General features: G+C 33.1%; 1 protein-coding gene across 1 annotated transcript in view; it reads left to right on the forward strand.

Moving 5' to 3' along the window:
* The window catches only part of SI (sucrase-isomaltase), a 104,348-nt gene that overhangs the window by 11,465 nt on the left and 71,194 nt on the right, over window positions 1-21,689 (forward strand). Inside the window, exons 9-17 of the mRNA XM_070465894.1 lie at window positions 127-252; window positions 2,722-2,853; window positions 2,939-3,058; window positions 4,918-5,031; window positions 12,122-12,206; window positions 14,704-14,821; window positions 16,236-16,407; window positions 19,306-19,422; window positions 21,315-21,469. Coding sequence (XP_070321995.1) covers window positions 127-252; window positions 2,722-2,853; window positions 2,939-3,058; window positions 4,918-5,031; window positions 12,122-12,206; window positions 14,704-14,821; window positions 16,236-16,407; window positions 19,306-19,422; window positions 21,315-21,469 — 1,139 coding nt within the window. The remainder of the gene's footprint in view (window positions 1-126; window positions 253-2,721; window positions 2,854-2,938; window positions 3,059-4,917; window positions 5,032-12,121; window positions 12,207-14,703; window positions 14,822-16,235; window positions 16,408-19,305; window positions 19,423-21,314; window positions 21,470-21,689) is intronic.

The following is a 21,689-nucleotide window of genomic DNA, read 5'->3' on the forward strand; positions in this document are numbered from 1 at the left end:
TAAAGTATGTAGTTAAAAAATGTAGTTAAACTCAAATCGATACTAGAGATACAACAATTAAAAGCATAATAATATTAGTTTCTAATGTTCATTATTGAAAGTAATTAAATATCCATTCACTTCAAGCTCATTGGACGACCAGCAATGCCAGCTTATTGGAGTCTTGGATTCCAGCTGAGTCGCTGGAATTACAAGACACTTGACGTAGTGAAAGAAGTGGTACAAAGAAATCGGGAAGCTGGGATACCATTTGTAAGTAGGATGAAGTGTTTGTGGGAATATATATAAAGTTAAATATTTTCACATAATAATAAATGTAGGATATTGTCAGGATTACCATATTTGAAAATATGAGTTCAGTTCAGTTCAGTCACCCAGTTGTGACCAACTCTTTTTGGTCCCATGGATTGCAGCACACACACAAGCCTCCCTGTCCATCACCAACTCCTGGGATTTATTCAAACTCATGTCTATTGAGTCGGTGATACCATCCAACTATGTCATCCTCTGTTGTCCCCTCCTCCTTCTGCCCCAAGTCTCTCCCAGCATCATGGTCTTTTCCCATGAGTCAGCTCTTCCCATCAGGTGGCCAAAGTACTGGAGTTTCAGCTTCAGCATCAGTCTTTCCAGTGAACACCCAGGACTGATCTCCTTTAGGATGGACTGGTTGGATCTCCTTGCAGTCCAAGGGACTCTCAAAAGTCTTCTCCAATAGCACAGTTCAAAAGCATCAATTCTTTGGTGCTCAGCTTTCTTTATATTCCAATTCTCACATCCACACATGACTACTGGAAGAACCATAGCTTTGACTAGATGGACCTTTGTTGGCAAAGTAATGTCTCGGCTTTTTAATAAGCTGTCTCGGTTATCATAACTTTTCTTCCAGGGAGCTTGCACCTTTTAATTTTATGGCTGCAGTCACCATCTGCAGTGATTTAGGAGCCCAGAAAAATAGTCTGTCACTGTTTCCACTGTTTCCCCATCTATTTCCCATGAAGTGATGGGATCAGATGCCATGATCTTAGTTTTCTGAATGTTTTTCAGCCAACTTTTTCACTCTCCTCTTTCACTTTCATTAAGATGTTCTTTAGTTCTTCTTCACTTTCTGGCATAGGGGTGGTTATCACCTGCATATCTGAGGTTATTGATATTTCTCCCAGCAATCTTGATTCCAGCTTGTGCTTCATCCAGTATAGCATTTCTCATGATGTACTCTGCACATAGGTTAAAAAGCAGGGTGAAAATATACAACCTTGACATACTCCTCCTATTTGCAACCAGTCTGTTGTTCCATGTCCACTTCTAACTGTTGTTTCTTGATCTGCGTACAGATTTCTCAGGAGGCAGGTCAGGTGGTCTGGTATTCCCATCTCTTGAAGAATTTTCCACAGTTTATTGTGATCCACAGAGTCAAAGGCTTTGGCATATCAATAAAGCAGAAGTAGATGTTTTTCTGAAACTCTCTTGCTTTTTCGATGATCCAACAGATGCTGGTAATTTGATCTCTGATTCCCCTGATTTTTCTAAATCCAGCTTGAACATCTGGAAGTTCACAGTTCATGTACTGTTGAAGCCTGGCTTAGAGAATTTTGAGCATTACTTTGCTAGCATGTGAGATGAGTGCAACTGTGCAGTAGTTTGAGCATTCTTTGGCATTGCCTTTCTTTGGGATTGGAATGAAAACTGACCTTTTCCAGTCCTGTGGCCACTGCTGAGTTTTCCAAACTTGCGGGCATATTGAAAATAGCACTTTTAAAGCATCATCTTTAGGATTTGAAATAGCACAACTGGAATTCCATCACCTCCACTAGCTTTGTTAGTAGTGATGCTTCCTAAGGCCCACTTGGATTTGCATTCCAGGATGTCTGGCTCTAGGTGAGAGATCATTCCATTGTGATTATCTGGGTCATGAAGATCTTTTTTGTATAGTTCTTCTGTGTATTCTTGGCACCTCTTCCTAATATCTTCTTCTGTTAGGTCCATATTATTTCTGTCCTTTATTGTGACCATCTTTGCATGAAATGTTCCCTTGGTATCTCTAATTTTCTTGAAAAGATCTCTAATTTTTCCCATTCTATTGTTTTCTTCTATTTCTTTGCACTGATTACTGAGGAAGGTTTTCTTATCTCTCCTTGTTCCTCTTTGGAACTCTGCATTCAAATGGGTATATCTTTTCTTTTCTCCTTTGCCTTTCACTACTCTTCTTTTCATAGCTGTTTGCCAAATATAGATATAGGTTATTAAGCAGCTTATTAATGATAAAGTACACTTTATGTCCATACACAGTGCCCAGGTATACCTGAATTTTGAGAACTGATTATGAGTTATACTAGAATAGAACATATATTGAAGTACAGACAAAATTATATTGTTTTTTAAATATATTTTTAGAGTTTGTACACTTTTAATGTAATAAAGTTTTATGTATTTTATTTAATGTTAAGATTTTTGTTTTTATACAATAAGCCCATATATGTACATATACAGGTGTATATAACATAATACATACCGAGTGACCATCAATGAAACAAATGTGAATAATCATTAGAGAAACTAGCTTTATAAGCCATATCATTGTGTCTTTAGTGAAATAAAAGAGATCTAAGTTCATTTACCTTTTAATCATTAAATTTATAATAGAAATTCTTTGGACTTTAGGGTTGAAGTGATTAGAGGATTCTTTTAGTATTGTTTTTTGAAATATACTCTGCTAATTTTTAGGATACACAAATCACTGATATTGACTATATGGAAGACAAGAAAATCTTTACTTATGACCAAGTTGCATTCAATGGCCTCCCAGAATTTGTTCAAGATTTGCATGCCCATGGGCAGAAATATGTCATCATCTTGGTAATAACTGAACATATGCATTAATTTTTAGTATGTGCACATTTGAAAATTAATTGATTTTCTAGTTTCTTCTCTCTATTATTAGGACCCAGCAATTTCCATAGAGAAACGTGTGAATGGGGCAGCATATGAATCCTATGATAGGGGAACTGCCCAAAAGGTGTGGGTAAATGAGTCAGATGGGACTACAGCAATTATTGGAGAGGTAAGTTATGATATTCATTACATTTGTGTTGCTTGAATTTTCTATTGTAAAACAACAAGTGTTTCTGAGTGTGTGTGTGTATGTGTGGGTTTCAGAGAATTTACTTGATTTCAAATCTGGATTTGCTATTTTAATTGCATAGAGAAGTTTTAGGGTAGATATTCCAATTATCTCTAAAACAGTTTTTGTAAGAAGGCAAATAATATTCAGTGATAGAAGCAATGAAATTAATTATACAAATATGATAAATACCTTGATTACAGCAATTGTCATAATTTGATGTAAAATAATTGCATGTATAAATTGAGTGCTTGCATGTTGGATAATAAGATTTATGGTGTACATCTTTACAATAAAATCATCAGATATCTATGAATAAATTATTTTTAATACTTTACATTTGAAAAAAAAAATTGAGATGGCTTTAATGTTTAAATTTCCTTTTCCAATTTTAACTTTCCTCATATCACAGAACTAATAAAGAGCAGTGTGAAGAAAATGCCTGGTTTCCAAAAGCATAATTTTTAATCAAGATAAATATTCTTCTAGAGACAGCTTTATAAGACATACCAAAAACCATAATGTGTAGGTACATTGACCTGATAATTCCAATTCTGTAATTTAGTCAAGGGAAATGAAACAGGAGAAAATATCAACTTATAGAAACATATTTATTATAGCTTTATTTATAACAATAAAGACTAAATAAGACAAGACTAAATAAATTTATTTACAGCAATAAAGACTATACTAAACATCATTTTTTTAATCACATTCACCAAAGTTAAAATTTCTGATGAAAATTTTCTTCATTATGAGCTCCATCAGGAAACAAAATCCAATATTCCTCCCTATAATGTTAGTAATATATAAAAAATACATTTTGTTAAAGCCTGTACCAGGGCTTTGCTGGTCGCTAAGTCGGTAAAGACTCTTCCTGCAATGCAGGAGACCAGGGTTCAATCCCTGGGTCAGGAAGATCCTCTGGAGAAGGAAATGTTAACCCACTCCAGTATTCTTGCCTGGAGAATCCCATGGACAGAGGAGCTTGGCAGGCTACAGTCCATGGGGTTGTAAGAGTCAAACACAACTTAGCGGCTAAACCACTACCAAGACCTGTTCTATTAAATATGGACAGATCTGATTGCTAATATGCATAATTTGGATATAAAACAATATTATTTGTCCAAATACATCTGAAATTGAATTTATCTTGGTGAATGTCATTATTTTATATGATAAGTAAAATAATATGAAGAAGCATAAATCATAAATAGGCAGTGTAGTACATCTAGTGTTTAACAGCATGGAATTGGATATGAGATTGCCTAGATATGTGATTGGATATGAGATTCCTTCAGTACTACTTATTAGCAAGTGACTTTGAAAAGCTCCTCTGTTCATCACTTCTTTCATCAGTAAAATGGGTTTAATTGTACTACTTACCTCATCTGTAAAGTGATGATAAAATAGTACCTAGTTCCTAAAGTTCTAGTGAAGATTTAATGAAGTAATAATTAAAAGAGTCAGAGTAGTCCTAAGAACATCATAATTGAGTGGCTAAGCACACACACAAATATAAATAAATACACAAAGAACATTTTAGCTTAAATTTCTTGGAAACATATGCCTTTGGAGATGTACTAATATAATTTCTTTTATCAGAGAGTGAATATGTCTGTGCTGTCAAGTAGACCTAAGATTATTGTAAATATAGGTGGTCCATGGATCACATATACCTAAAGAAGTACAATGTCATAACTTTAAGAATTTTTTACTCTTCCTCTTCACTCAGTCTGAATTTCCATTATTTATGTTTCTTTTACTTTTGTGTATATGAGAATAATCTGTTCTTCCAGGTATGGCCAGGATTAACAGTATACCCTGATTTCACAAATCCAAGCTGCATAGAATGGTGGGTAAATGAATGTTACCTTTTTCATCAACAAGTGAATTATGATGGACTTTGGATTGTAAGTAGTTATTTTAGACTTGTGATTTTGGACAATGAACATAGAATTATTTTTCCATAAACTACTTATAAGTTCAACAAGATGTACTTTATAATGTATTAAGCATAAAATAATGTTATTATTTTTCTAGAATGTATAAATATCATACCTGTCATGTTCATGGGTCAGAAAAAGGATACAAACTAAAAACTATTAATTGAGATTTTTATTATCTAATAATATTCTTTATAGAATAAAGTGTATTTCTGTAACTAAGGGGTTATATTTTTATGACTAATAATTTAGATTGAAGATATTTAACAAAATTTGTAATGAAACTTCAAAAACATTTACTAATGGCTGCAGTAGTTGAACAATTGCAGAAACATGGGCTTGAACAAGCTCTTATCCTTTAGAAATTTTCTTTTAATGTTACGAGTAGAACAAATCAATATTGGCAATAAGTTAAGAGTTTTATCTCAAGACAGATGACAACAATAAACAGACAAAATTGTATGCTTACTGCTAAAGTTATTAAAGGAAAACACTAATGTTTAAAAGTTTCTTTGGATAAAACTTTTACATCTGTAGCTATTGATGCCTGCTGGTAAGTTTGTGATTTAAAATAATAATGATTGTAGTCAATAATTTAGTGTCTTTTGTTTAAGATACTTGGCCTCCATGGTGGTAAATAAACTGCCTGCAATACAGGAGACACAGATCTGATTACTGGGTTGGGTAGATTCCCAGGAGAAGGAAATGGCAACCCACTCCAATATTCTTGCCTGAATGGACAGAGGAGCCTGGCAGACTCTAAAACTATAATAACATTTAGGGAATGAAATTACTTGGTAATCCAAGAACTCTGTATTTCAGGAAAAAAAAAAAGCTAATAATTTTAGACACAGAACATCAGCCATGTTTTACAAAGTTATTACAGCTGTACAAAATTTTGGAAGGCGAAATAATGGATATCTGGGAATAGCTAAATTTTTTGACCTTTGAGGTCACGGCATCTCCACTTACCTGAAATTTTCACTATTAATTCAGTCATTATTAAATTATTCATCTAATCATTTATTTACCCAATCAATTACAGGTGTTTATTTTTCACCATTTTAACAACATAGAGTGGACTAAAAGATTAGCATAATCTTCAGAATTCTTATGATGATAACAGAATGAAAATGAAGAGGCATTTAGCTATTTGACAAAAAATTAGTGAGATTGCAATGATGATACCTAGCTGCTGGCATTTTATTTTCATGATTTACTTTCTGTCTTTTTAATAAAATTTAAAATTATCAGATGCTCCACACAACACAGCTATTGGTGAGATAATATAATTTCACCCTCAAACTCATAAGACATACTGTCATCTAACAATCCTCTTTTTTGTCTTTTTACCAATTAAATTTCATTTATCCTCAGTGAATACTCCATTTTACTAACAGCTCTTATCTATAGAGAGGACTTCTCTTTCTCCTTTATAGAGATAATTGAAGACTATGACATGAACGGTCTCCACTTCCCACCCCAACCTATTAAAAGCCAGAATCCCTCCTCTTTTTCTTCCTTTTCAATTGATGAAGTGGCTCTTACTCCAGTCAGTATCAGTCCTTCCATGTGGATTTTTCTTTTCTTTCTGTGCAGTTTGCTTCCTATATTTTTAAATGTCTTTTGCTAATGATTTATTTCACTTTATTCTATATAAGTCTTCTTTATGATGAAGAAAAAAGAGGGGTAGGGAATCCTTGACCATACTTGTCACCATCAATCCTTCCTCATTTCTTTATTTCCCTTTTTAGCCACAATTCTTGATAGAATCAACAATACTCAGTGCTGGCAGAAATGACCAAAAAAAGAAAAAAATCTCCTCCTGAGTTTCGTTTTCAATTCTAGCTCCATTTCAATTGCTTTATTTTAATTAGAAGTGCCTTCTTTCCTTCCTTTTCCTTTCTTTGTCTTTCTTTGTTTCTTTTCTTCCCTCCCTCTCTCTCTTTCTTCCTTCCTTCCTTTCTTTCCTTTTATTGCATAGGAAACAATTTGAGTCCATTGGATCAGAGTTATAAGTGACATTTAGCCATAGTGCAAGAGAATTTGACTGTGCTATAAAAAGAAAATACTCCATTTCCCCAAGTCTATTGAAGACTGAAATACTTGATTCATATCCAAAGAGAGGGAGGGATGGGAAGAAGAACATCTGAGCAAGTCAGATAGTTATAACACTAACAAAGAAGCATTTTGACTAATTAAAAAACAAACCAAAAAAACCCCCAAACACAACATGATAACCAGTAGGATTTCAAAGCTCATTAAATATCACCAAATTCATTTATATTCTGTTCATCTATATGCTGAGGTTGCTTCAGTCTTGTCCAACTCTTTGTAACCCTATGGACTATACTCTTCCCAGCTCCTCTGTCCATAGGCTTCTCCAGGCAAGCCTACCGGAGTGGGCTGCCACACCCTCCTCCAGTGGATCCTCCCAACCCAGAGATCAAACCCAGATTTCTTAAGTCTCCTGCATTAACAGGCAGGTTCTTTACCATTAGTGCCACCATACATTGGGTTTATGTAGTGGATATTCTGTTTCCAGCTCTTACCTAAATAACTGCCAAAATTATTTTCATGTCAAATTTTTTAAAATATTTGTATAATTTTATAACTTGGTAGATTTTTAATTTAGATTCAATGCTAATGCTTTTTAATTTTAAATGTTAAAATCACTTCAGAAAATGTTATGAGCTTAATTGAAACAGAAAAATAGATTTTTACATATAAGCATACATTACAGTTGAATTATCTTTTTTGTATCATTTTTAAGATAATCTCCTAATATTTTAGAAATAAGAGCCAACTGCATTTGGAACAGTTAAGACTGAAACTGTGATTTCAAAATAAAAGTGTTAATCAATATTTTTAAAATTCAAAGAACATTTCCATTTTTTCCTGAAAAAGTAGGGATATTTTTTAACACATTGTTTTTATTGTTTTATTCTTTAAAATCTGAACAACTGAGTTTTCCCATAAAGAAGTCTAATAATTTAATATATAGTATTGGGAAACTTAAAATTCATTGACAAAATATATCCAAATACGTTCAATGTATCCCAGATAACTGAAGGCTTAATTGAATATGTTCCCTCAACATTTCATAAGATTCTTAGAAATGAATTGATTATTTAAATTTCTTTGAAAATAAGGGCATTTTCATTTAGATTTCTGGAGAAGGAAATGGCAACCCACTCCAGTACTCTTGCCTGGAAAATCCCATGGACTGGGAAGCCTGATAGGCTAAAGTCCATAGGGTCGCAAACAGTCGGATGCGACTGAGCAATTTCACTTCACTTCATTTAGATTTAATTTAAATGTGAAGTTATGTAATGTCACCAGATTATTATACAATTTTCAATGGACTTTATAAAGTACCCCTAAAAATGCCATTGCTAATTTCTATAAATAGTCATTACTAGACTTGAGATGATTTTAAAACCTGAAAACCTGTAGGAGTACATTTTACTATCAATTCACTGAGTTCTTTGCCTCAAAACTTACAAAACTTTCAATCTGACTTTAATGTTGAAAATGCTAATCAAATTCACTTTTTACGTGACATTATACAAACTGTAGAAAATTCTGAAAGAGATGGGAATACCAGACCATGTGACTTGCCTCTTGAGAAACCTGTATGCAGGTCAGGAAGCAACAGTTAGAACTGGACATGGAACAACAGACTGGTTCCAAATAGGAAAAGGAGTACATCAAGGCTGTATATTGTCACCCTGCTTATTTAACTTATATGCAGAGTACATCATGAGAAACGCTGGGCTGGAAGAAGCACAAGCTGGAATCAAGATTGCCAGGAAAAATATCAATAACCTCAGATATGCAGATGACATCACCCTTATGGCAGAAAGTGAAGAGGAACTAAAAAGCCTCTTGATGAAAGTAAAAGAGGAGAGTGAAAAAGTTGGCTTAAATCTCAGCATTCAGAAAACTAAGATCATAGCATCTGGTCCCATCACATCATGGGAAACAGATGGGGAAACAATGGAAACAGTGTCAGACTTTATTTTTTTCGGCTCCAAAATCACTGCAGATGGTGATTGCAACCATGAAATTAAAAGATGCTTACTGCCTGGAAAGAAAGTTATGACCAATCTAGACAGCATATTAAAACACAGAGTTGGACTGTGAAGAAAGCTGAGCACCGAAGAATTGTTGCTTTTGAACTGTGGTGTTGGCGAAGACTCTTGAGAGTCCCTTGGACTGCAAGGAGATCCAACCAGTCCATCCTAAAGGAAATCAGTCCTGGGTGTTCATTGGAAGGACTGATGCTGAAGCTGAAACTCTAATTCTTTGTCCACCTGATGGGAAGAGCTGACTCATTGGAAAGACCCTCATGCTGGGAGAGACTAGGGGCAGGAGGAGAAGGGGAAGACAGAGGATGAGATGGCTGGATGGCATCATTGACTTGATGGACATGAGTTTGAGTAAACTCCAGGAGTGGGTGATGGACAGGGAGGCCTGGCGTGCTGCGATTCATGGGGTCGCAAATAGTCAGACACGACTGAGTGACTGAACTGAACTGACTGAACATCACTTAAATCATTTGAATATGTTAGAGAAAAGTATTTTCAGAATTCTGAAAGAGCAAAAATACAAAATACATTAAAAGAAATACAAGTTAATTCCTTCAAATTATGGGTAGTAAGTTCAGCTTATTAATAATATAATGTTGCCAAATAGATAAGACATTTTAATTAAAAATAATCAAATATCAAATGCTATCCATTTGTTGTAGAATATAGTTAAAATCACATAAATGATTAAATTTCATTTTAAGTTATTTTATTATTATATAATAATAATCATAAGTTGTTTTATTATTATGCTATATAAAATTATTTTATTTAATTGAATAAGATAAAGTATATTTTGAGTGAATGTTAAAATTTTATTGTAAGTTTGCAAATACACAGTTCAAGTAGAATAGCATTAGCATCAGAGTTAAATGTTTGCTCTTGCATTTCTTCAGTGATATTATATATAAGAGTTAATAAAATATTTTAGAAAAAGACTTAATATTTAAAATAATACAACTCAGTTCCATTATGAATTTCAGTCCTTGATGCTATGTTTAAATTTAATTCAATTTGTGCAATCAAGAAGAACAAATATTTATGTTTATCTAAAATTATTGTCTGTTCAACTATAGTATCTCTTTGTATTAATTCTACTGGACATATGACAGCAACGTTGAATATATTAGATAATTTCAGTAAAATAACCCCAATGTATACTTTCAAATAACTACCTAATTGTTTTTCTTTGTGGCTCTTAAGAAAACAAAAATGTGTATCAAAATGAGAAATTATATCTTCTCCCTGAATGGCCTTAATTTCTTACATTAATTCCATCTGAGCATCATGTGGACTGAAGAAGGGAAGAGTAATGAAGAGAATATGTTTCCTCTGAGGAAAACCTAATCAACAAAGGAATAGACTGAGTTTGATACCTTTGTGAGAGCAGAAACAACGTATTGTAGAGATGTGGGAACTAAGAGTGAAAAATATAGAGAAGTTTGGTGCATTAACCGAGAAGGAGAAAGACGCACATTTTGTGAGCATGTTGTAAAGGATTTTATCTGAATTATATGGTTTAGTCCAAAGATTCTACTCAACTGTTTGTGGACGGAGAGCTAGTAGGAAGACAACATTGAGGCCTCAATTTACAAAGCAAGAAAATCCATAGACACAATACCCCACAGCTCTGACCCCAAAAGGTGTCTAGATCACTGGTTCTTCTAATGTGGTCCAGCAGCCCTCAGTTCAGTTCAGTTCAGTTCAGTTGCTCAGTCGTGTCTGACTCTTTGCGACCCCATGAATAATAGCACGCCAGGCCTCCCTGTCCATCACCAACTCCTGGAGTTTACTCATACTCATGTCCATCGAGTCGGTGATGCCATCCAGCCATCTCATCCTCTGTCATCCCCTTCTCCTCCTGCCCCCAATCCCTCCCAGCATCAGGATCTTTTCCAATGAGTCAACTCTTCACATAAGGTGGTCAAAGTATTGGAGTTTCAGCTTCAGCATTAGTCCTTCCAGTGAATACCCAGGACTGATCTCCTTTAGGATGGACTGGTTGGATCTCCTTGCAGTCCAATGAACTCTCAAGAGTCTTCTCCAACACCACAGCTCAAAAGCATCAGTTCTTTGGCACTCAGCTTTCTTCACAGTCCAACTCTCACATCCATACGTGACCACTGCCCTAGGGTTCCCCGAAACTCTTACAGGGATTCAATAAGGTCAGAGTCATTTTTATTAGAATACTAAAATGCTATTCACCTTTTTTGTATTTTCACTCTCCGATGAAAGTGTAGGAGTTGTGTTAGTCACTCAGTCGTGTCTGATTCTTTGCGATCCCATATAGCCCTCCAGGCTTCTCTGTCCATCAGATTGTCCAGGCAAGAATACTGAAGTGGGTTGCCATTCCCTTCTCCAGGGGATTTTCTCAACCCAGGGATCAAACCCAGGTCTCCTGAATTGCAGGCAGATTGTTTACAGTCTGAGCCACCAGGGAAACCCAGGCAAAAAGTGCTGTGTCTAGCTAGGCACACAATAGAAACTAGATAAATGCCAGCTGAAATTAATAAGCTATGCTAAATAAAAGAATGTGCTGGAAATTTGTACGATGATAAGTTCAGTGAGAAGATCAATACAGTTATTTTAAAAGACAGTTGCTTAATACATTTAATGTAGTATGATTAGTGCTTTATATGTATTTTAAATAAGGTAAATCAAATATATTTTGGTTGTATATAATCTTTTAATCCCATCAAGATACCTCTGTTATCTGATATATACATTTATGCAAACACAAGTAATACTTTTTCTCACTATAATAACTTGGTCATACTAGAAGTAGAATCATGTAGTGAGAATAGTTAAACAAGCTTGTTTGTAGGCTGGTAGTTTATATTTGCCTTCTTGGAGTAGAAGAATGTCATGGTGGCTCTTGATAAAATATTTACAAATAAATAGAGACCTTGGTAAATATGATTTACAACTACTTAAAATCTACTGTTTTTTATCTTATATACATTCAGGACATGAATGAAGTTTCCAGCTTTGTTCAAGGTTCAAAGAAAGGATGCAGTGCAAACAACCTGAATTATCCACCTTTTACTCCTGGTAAATTTCAATTATCTCTTACAGTTAATTAGGAAAACTATATTTATTTACTGGTAAACTCAAGCATATATTTCTAAATTACAGATGTTGATATAATTTTGAGACTGTGAAATAACTGTGGTGTTTGTTTTTGGCCAAAATATTTATGCCTAAGGAAAGGAGCACATTTTTAAATTTTGGTATAGAATATTTTGTCTTTACCACTGATGAATTGCCCATGATTAAATGATAAATGAAAGAAATAAAATTTGCTTGAAATCATAATTTAAGTGATAAAATTTTTTCCTTGAGCACTATGATGTAATTCTGTGCCATTTTGCAGTTCAGTTCAGTCACTCAGTCGTGTCCTCCTCTTTGCAACCGTATGGAATACAGCACACCAGGCCTCTCTGTCCATCACCAACTCTGGAGTTTACTCAAACTCATATCCACTGAGTCAGTGATGCCATCCAACCTTGTCATCTTCTGTTGTCCCCTGCTCCTCCCGCTTTCAATCTTTCCCATTGATGTATCAGGGTCTTTTCATATGAGTCAGTTGTTTGCATCAGGTGGCCAAAGTATTGGAGTTTCAGCTTCAACATCAGTCCTTCAAATGAATATTCAGGACTGATTTCCTTTACAATGGATGGTTGGATCTCCTTGCAGTCCAAGGGCCCCTCAAGAGTCTTCTCCAACACCACAGTTCAAAAGCATCAATTCTTGGGTGCTCAGCTTTCTTTATAACATACAGCCTTGAGGTACTCCTTTTCCTATTTGGAACCAGTCTGTTGTTCTGTTTCCAGTTCTAACTGTGGCTTCCTGACCTGCATATTGGTTTCTCAAGAGGCAGGTCAGGTAGTCTGGTATTCCCATCTCTTTCAGAATTTTCTAAAGATATTGTGATCCACATAGTCAAAGGTTTTGGCATAGTCAATAAAGCAGAAATAGATGTTTTTCTGGAACTCTCTTGCTTTTTCGATGATCCAGCAGATGTTGGCAATTTGGTCTCTGGTTCCTCTGCCTTCTCTAAAACCAGCTTGAACATCTGGAAGTTCACGGTTCACGTATTGCTGAAGACTGGCTTGGAGAATTTTGAGCATTACTTTACTAACATGTGAGATGAGTGCAATTGTGCGATAGTTTGAGCATTCTTTGGGATTGCCTTTCTTTGGGATTGGAATGAAAACTGACCTTTTCCAGTCCTGTAGCCACTGCTAAGTTTTCCAGATGGCATATTGAATGTAGCACTTTCACAGCATCGTCTTTTAAGATTTGAAATAGCTCAACTGGAATTCTATCTCCTCCACTAACTTTGTTTGTAGTGATGCTTTCTAAGTCCCACTTGACTTTGCATTCCTGGATGTCTGGCTCTAGGTGAGTGATCACATCATCATGACTGTCTGGGTCATGAAGATCTTCTTTGTATAGTTCTCCTGTGTATTCTTGCCACCGCTTCCTAGCTTCTGCTTCTGTTTGGACCATACCATTGCTGTCCTTTATTGTGCCTATCTTTGCATGAAACCTTCACTTGGTATCTCTAATTTTCTTGAAGAGATCTCTAGGTTTTCCCTTTCTATTGTTCTCCTCTATTTCTTTACATTGTTTACTGAGGAACACTTTCCTATCTCTCCTTGCTATTCTTTGGAACACTGCATTCAAATGGGTATATATTTCCTTTTCTCCTTTGCCATTATTAGATGTAGCTAATATGAATATTTGGGCTTCTTTCGGGAGTTGGTGTTAAATCATGTGCCTGTAAATCCTGGAGGCACAGATTCAGTCCCTGCATTGGAAAGATCCCCTGGAGAAGGAAATAGCAATTACAGTATTTACCTGGGAAATCACATGAACAGAGAATCCTGGTAGCCTACAGTCTGGAGTCTCAAATGAGTTGGACATGACTTAGTGAATAAATAACAGCAATAACAAATATGAATAGCTTCTTCTCACCTGTTTGAAAAAAGCACACTTTCACCATTAAAACTCGTAAAAAAATTTAACATAACAGCAAATAAGTGCTCTTAGGGAAATAGAATGTGATAAGGACATCTGAAGAAAGACAACAATAATTATTACTATGCCACCTAAGCCTGCAAACTAAAGCATATTAAAAACTGAAAAGCAGAGATTTATATGATTTGCTGTTGTGTAACAAGTCTGCATGTGTGGAATTAGGTTATATTTTTAAAAATTATACAATTTTCAAATAGGGCTATAATTATATGATTTACAGTGCAGATGTATATATTTCTATATATAAGTTAAAGTCTATTTTTCCATGAATTCATATGCTACTGAAGCTAAGAAACATAATATATATTACTTTAAGTGCAAATGTAACAGTAAATTAATGAGAATGAGAATAAAGGGTGGAGGCCCAATTGAAACTTAGCATAAAGTGATGTCTTTCATTATTTTTTAATTATGCATGGTATTACATAGCACATCACTTAAGAGTTATGAAGCTTAAAATGGTAAAATATTTCTTACCTAATTATTTCTTATATTTTTTTCTAAGATATTCTTGACAAACTCATGTATTCCAAAACAATTTGCATGGATGCTGTGCAATACTGGGGGAAACAGTATGATGTACACAGCCTCTATGGATATAGTATGTCTATAGCCACAGAGAAGTAAGTACAATTTCACTCAGAAAACTTTCTGATATTTATTGTCTAGAAATATATTTGGTAATTTACATATAGTGGATAATAATAAGTGTAGGAAAGCAAAGAAAGATAATATTTTCATTGTGAAAAATTAGGGCATAAAAGCATCACCTCTTTTATTAAATATTCACATATTTGAAACTTAATTATCAAGACCTATATGATATATACTTAACTGTGATCCTTTTTTAATTCATAGACTGAAATTATCCTTCTAAATTTTGATTCAGCTTGGTGTCTCTGAACATGTGTTCTAAACATGAATCTCATAACTGGTCTAAGACAGTGGTGCTATTTGAACAAGTCATTATTTTTTTAAAAAGAGTGTTTCATTTAAAATGTGGTTTTCTATGCAGTATCTCACAAGTAATTCTCTACTAGAATGTGTTTGCTTGTGTGTAAAAAAGTAACATGATACAAAACAAAGAAAGGAGATAATCACATATTGATTGCCTACTATTTTTCAAACATTGTATAAGGACTTATAATGCAATAGTAAATAAAAAATTCTGGGTCAATAAATTTTAAATTTTCTCATAATTAAGCAACTGTGATCAAATATTAATTCTAAACCATATTTGGTCCCAAAGCATACCAGGATATCAAAATTGTATATGCTATCTTCATAGTGCTTACTTCACTTGAAAGCATTATGTATCATAGAGTATAAGTAAATAAATACTAGAAAGAAAGAACATTATAGTTCATATAAAGGTAATTTTAAAAAAGCGTCTCAGCATACTATATTTTTATTAATATAATCTACCAAATTAAATTTTTATTATCTTTTTTTCTGATAATTTTCCAATTATGGAAAAATTTGTCAACAATATTCAGGTACTAAAAGAGGTGAGATGAATAATGTTAGTATTGTCGATGATGAAATTCTGAAAACAAAATAAAGGCTTTGCAAGCATATAAGTTTTACATCAACATTGCTAAATAATATTTGAAAATATAAGCATTAATGTATGATTAGCATCACTGAATCACAAAAAATGTGTTTTGGGTTCAAGTTTGGACTACTGTATTTTATATTATGAAGAGATTTTCCAATGGGTTTAAATCACATATTTCAAAAACAAATATTGATTTGTTTTCTGTGTATAGAAAACCCATGTTTAATTTGGTAAAGAAAATTATTCAAACTCTAAATCATTTCTAGAAGATTTCTTTTCTATGTTTGATCTGAATGTATTTTACTAAGTAAATATTAATATCTAAATGCAAAATTAATATAAAATATTGATAACATAGTTGCAACTATTATAGCTTGACTCTAAAAATTAATATATGCCTTGAAATTAAGATTTTAGAATTTATCATATCGATATTGTTTTAATATAGATGCTATTTATTAATTTGATTTTGTTTTTAGAGCTATAGAAAAAGTTCTTCCTAATAAAAGAAGCTTTATTCTCACCCGATCAACTTTTGCTGGATCTGGAAGCCATTCTGCACATTGGTTAGGAGACAATACTGCTTCTTGGGAACAAATGGAATGGTCTATTACAGGAATGCTGGAGTTTGGTTTGTTTGGAATACCTTTTGTAAGTAGTTTTTACAATATTATTTATAAACACTGTAATTAAAAATTTTGCAATATTGTTTCATCTTAATGATTTTCAGTTAAATTATTAGTTATGTGACAGAAAATTTCAATTTCTATTCCTAGAGAATTTATGAGAAAAATAAGATTGTGGATGGTGTCTATAACATTAGAAGGTAAAGAGAGAATGAACAAAGTTCAGTCAAATCATACGAATTCCTAAAACAAAAGTCAATATGAACAAAGCACAGAAAAATCTTATATAAAAAATACAAAAGCACCAGAGAAAACTGTAGGGAAAAATCCAAACTTGGCAATGTTAATGCAGTAAATATCAAAATTCTAGATATATTTGAAATTCTCTAGATTGTCAGTTTAGGTTAAAAAGATAATAAAGCTGTTTCTTCTATTTAAAAGAGAAAAGATGACAGAAATATTTCAAATTTTTAAAGCAGAGTAAAATTATATAGGTTATTCCAAATGTAAGAAATCAGGTAAGTCTCTATATCAAGCAAAAAAAGAACTATGCAGTGTTGATATTCAACACTAAGCAGCACCATTACATAACAAAATAAATGTGAAATATTTATAAAATTATAGTGATTTGTTTATTCTTTCTTATGTATTGAACAAAATTAAAACCAGAAACAAACCAAAACAAAACAAAAAAGCTAACACACACACACACATACACACACATACTGTCTTGAATTTGGAAAGTAATTAAACACATTACCAATTGATTCACCAAAATAAACTGGAAGTGAGGGAGAGAAACCATAAAATTGAATGCAAACAATTGTACTTCATATCAGAAATTTGGGATATCAAACTAATTGGTATTTAGAAGAAAAATTTTAACCTTAAATGCTTAGATTATAAACAAAGAAGTTTTGAGTATTAATTAGTGAAATACATGAAATACATGGAAAGAAAAACAGCATAAATCTAAACATATAGGTAATGAAAATAAGAGAAGATGAATGCAATGAAAACAATGTCTCTAGAGAAACAAATGTCAGAATAAAAAGGTGACTCTGGAATTTTGAATAAAATAGGCCAATATATGGCAAGTTTTGTCCAAAAAAGAAAAAATAAGCAATGTTACAATGTATTCCAAGGTAAGGTGTTATGTATAGTATAGCAACTAACTAATAAGCAATAACTAGGAGTAAATATTCAAGCTAAGTGTGGGAGTTTTTGAGAGAAATTGTAGTAACTTAGCAAATTAAAGATACAACATGTTCATGGATAAGAAGTCTTATAGAAATATGCTTTCTCCAAAAACTGTTATCTAAATTCAGTGACATTCTATTTTAAACTATAAGAGAATTTGAAGAACATTTAAACATTTAAAGTTTTAAATTTAAATTTAAATTTGAAGAACATTTAAACTTCATGTGGAAGACAATACACTTTAAGACATAGAGAAGAACACATGGATTTTGCCCTATCAGCTAAAATAGTAGTATAATGCAGTGATACTTAACTGTGACTAATCAAATAAGTTAATATTGCAAAATAGGACATGGGTCCATACATTAATAGAAATTTGTTTAATAGTAGCACTATCACTGTAGCTCAGTGAAGAAAGTATCAACCATTCATATGGACAATTGATTATCCATTTAAAATATAAAATAAAATGACTCTCTGTCTCAAATAGTAAACAACTTATGTGTGAAAAGTAAACTTTAAGCATCATAGAAGAAAATATAAGTGAGTAACTTTATGATGTAAGGTTAAGAGTTGAATTCTTAAACAGAGCACAGAGGCCCAACTAATAAAGAAACAAATTTGGTTACAAAATGAAAATTTTGTTCATCTGTCTATTTTAAAAATTGAAATGTTTACTACTACTGGAAAATTATATTTTCAATTCATATAAGTAGTAAATGATTAATATTTAATTTAAAGAACCTACTATAAATCTGTAAAAGGTAAAAATAGTAGAAAAATCAGCAGAGGATATATCAAGCAATTCTATAGAAAGAGAAATATATATGGACTAAAAAAAAAATGTGAAAAAATTATCAACTTTCCTAGTAATCAGAGAAGTGCAAGTAAAAACTTTGGTGAAATGCATTTAATATATATAGGTAATAAAAATTAAAAGCCTGAAAATATCAGAAATCAGCAAGAAAGTTAAGCAAGTGGGAACATTTCTGTACTGTGACTGTACTTATTATAAATAGTTACAACTACTTTTGATTTTAAAAATATACTTTTCCAATAAGTCAGGAATGTAGTCTTATATACACATATATTCACTAAGAAGTTTATATACACACTTCATACAAGCATATTTTATAGTGATGGGATCCCATACAATAGAGAACTGCAGCCATATTAACCTAATTGAATCTCACAAAAATAATTCTTTGAGAAGAAAAGTGAAATGCAGTGTAACACATACATGTCATTTATGTAAAGGTAATAAGAATGCAAAATGTTATTATATATTGTTTATAGATACATATATACCACTTATAAAAATGAAATGCTCATAGACATTAAATACTGATAGTAAATTATATATAGTCAATTTTTCTGAAGAGTTCTTGAGGGACAAAAAGTGCAATTATATGAGATCATACATTTGGCAATATTTTTCACTCTTTTACTCCTACTTTAATATAAATAGGGAAAGTCAAATCACAGCTGGTGAGTTTTGAATTAAAAAGCCACACATTTTAATAACTCAGTTTCATCTTTATACATTGAATTAGAGGCAAGTATGTGGCAAAAATCCAAAATCAACTAGAACAAGGAAGAGTAATAAGAAGACAGTAAAATGAAGACTGTAAGTTGGTACAGATTAATCAGTTGTATAAATGTGATACCCTGGGCAAATTTGAGAATCTTTACAATATAAATAATAGATATATATGTTATTTAGGTTGGAGCAGATATCTGTGGGTTTGTGGCTGAGACCACAGAAGAGCTTTGCAGAAGGTGGATGCAACTTGGAGCTTTTTATCCATATGCCAGAAACCATAATGCTGATGGATATCAGGTAAATGCCTCTTGTTCTCCATGTTTCTAAATAAAACATAATCCTATTTTTAGCAATGTACTTAAATGTATATGTATAGATATCTAGTCTGAAAGTTTGTGGTATAATTCACAAAGAAGAGTTGGAAGTCCTCTTCTCAAGGTCTGTATTTTGTATATAAAAATATGATCAAATAAGGAAATCATGACAGTATCACAGAAATACTTTAAGCCTAACACATATACACATGTGTGAAATCACAATATTTTAAGTTAATTGACAAAGCTTTTTGAGTTTGAATTCTTATATTCTAATAATAATTCCAGGTAACTTTTCTTTCATAAAAATAGAATAAATTCTTAAGGACTTATCATTTTTCTTTTATTAAAGACACACAAGAAATTAAAGACACTTGCAAAGTAGTTTGGGTCCATAATTTTTCTTTAATAAGTAAAACTGTAATGACAGGTGGGGAAAGAAATAAAACTAACACTTTGTAAACATGCATCTGAACTGGTGGGAGGTTAATCTACCAATCCTGAGCTATGGGCTCTCAGGCATATTGCTTAGAGGGAATGAGAAAATTAGGTGACAGCACTAAGTCAATTAAGTGCATACTGGTTAAGAAATTATTCACTGTACACACAATAGGGCTTAATTCTCTTTGAGAAGAAGGATAGCCACTTAGACCTCCGCTTGGAAGGAAGCAATAACAGTACAGAAGTAAAAGGTATAAACTGGATAAGCCGTTATTTCCTACTCCACCTAAGGGATGCTACAAGAAATTTGTGTTCTTGGGAGATCCTCATGTGAATTAAATTATACTTGTGTTCATTTATGTCCTGCAAAAAACAGATGCCAAGACAGAGTTAGAAATGTTAGCAATTTATTGATGAAATATTTGTGGTGGATAAAGGAGAAGAAGGAGAAAGTGGAGAGAGCCTTCAGATTACAATTCAGGCCTGAATCTGATGCAGATGAAGGCAAAAAAGGAGGTTTGATAAAGAGTTATATTCTACAGCCCAGTTCAAAGGAAATTTTGGCTCATCCAATAGGGAGTCCTCAAGACAAAGTTGACCACTGGGAACAACCTGTATCTCCTTGGCATGGGTCCTATATATCCCACCAAGTTCACTGATTTCTTGGGAGCAGCCAAAGGAAAATGTGGCTTTGGCGTAAACATGACGGTGTATCCAGGGAGGCAGTAGCTGGTTTCAGGAAATCTAAGCAGGTTTGCTTACATCATTACACCTTGGCTGAAAGAGTCAACTAAGCTAGCTTGGGCTCAGCAGGAAGGCTGTCCTTCAGGTTGCAAGGCTACAGGCTGACCCGATGGCTCTGTTCTTTGCGCCCCTTGGTTTGCAGACTGTTTGAGCTTATTGTTCTAGTAGCAGTGACAAGGTGCAAGGCAGCAAATCCTTAGGCAATCCAAGCACGTTTCAAGCCCTTACTTGAAGGTGTCACATGTCCTAAAACTACATTGGTCAGAGTATATCATGTAGCTGAGCACAAAGTCAAATAGTGGGGAAATACATTCCACTGTTAGAGGTAGATACTAATAAGAGTTATATAACAGAAATTGTGGGTACAAGGAGGCATGAAAATTGGGACCAATAATTCAATCTACTGCAAATAATAGAAATGAAGAATACTTTGTTAAAATATGTTCTATCTTCTCCAAGAATGTGTATTCAAAAGGGAAATGTCCACGTTAAAATAAACTTTAATTAATATATATATCCAAATGAAAACATAAAAACTAGAAATTTATATACTTCAATGATAAAATAGGAGTCATCTCAACTTTTTATAAGCAGGCACATTTTGGTTTTCAAAAATAAATTAAATGCTTATGTTTTAATTTTTATTCATATTTTAACTTTCTTATTTCAATTTCTCTGTTTATCCCTCAGCATCAGGATCCAGCATATTTTGGAAAGGATTCTCTTTTGGTTAAGTCATCAAAACACTATTTGAATATTCGCTATGCCTTGTTACCTTTCCTTTATACTCTATTTTATAAAGCCCATATGTTTGGAGAAACAGTAGCAAGGCCTTTTCTTCATGAGTGAGTACTATGTTCAAGAATTTCAGTCTTTCAAATTATATTCCAACAAATAAAAAACTAATGAGTAGATCAAGATGTCATGTGGATTTCTGATGATTTTCTTGACATTTATGTAAATGATTTGGGGAAATGTGAAGCGACAGTAGTAAATATAATTAATTTTGTGAAATGGACAAGTTCTATCTAGAAATGTGATAATTGTATAGAACTTAAAAGGAAA

This window comes from Odocoileus virginianus, chromosome 4 (assembly GCF_023699985.2).
Source record: "Odocoileus virginianus isolate 20LAN1187 ecotype Illinois chromosome 4, Ovbor_1.2, whole genome shotgun sequence".
In the NCBI taxonomy this organism is placed as follows: domain Eukaryota; kingdom Metazoa; phylum Chordata; class Mammalia; order Artiodactyla; family Cervidae; genus Odocoileus; species Odocoileus virginianus.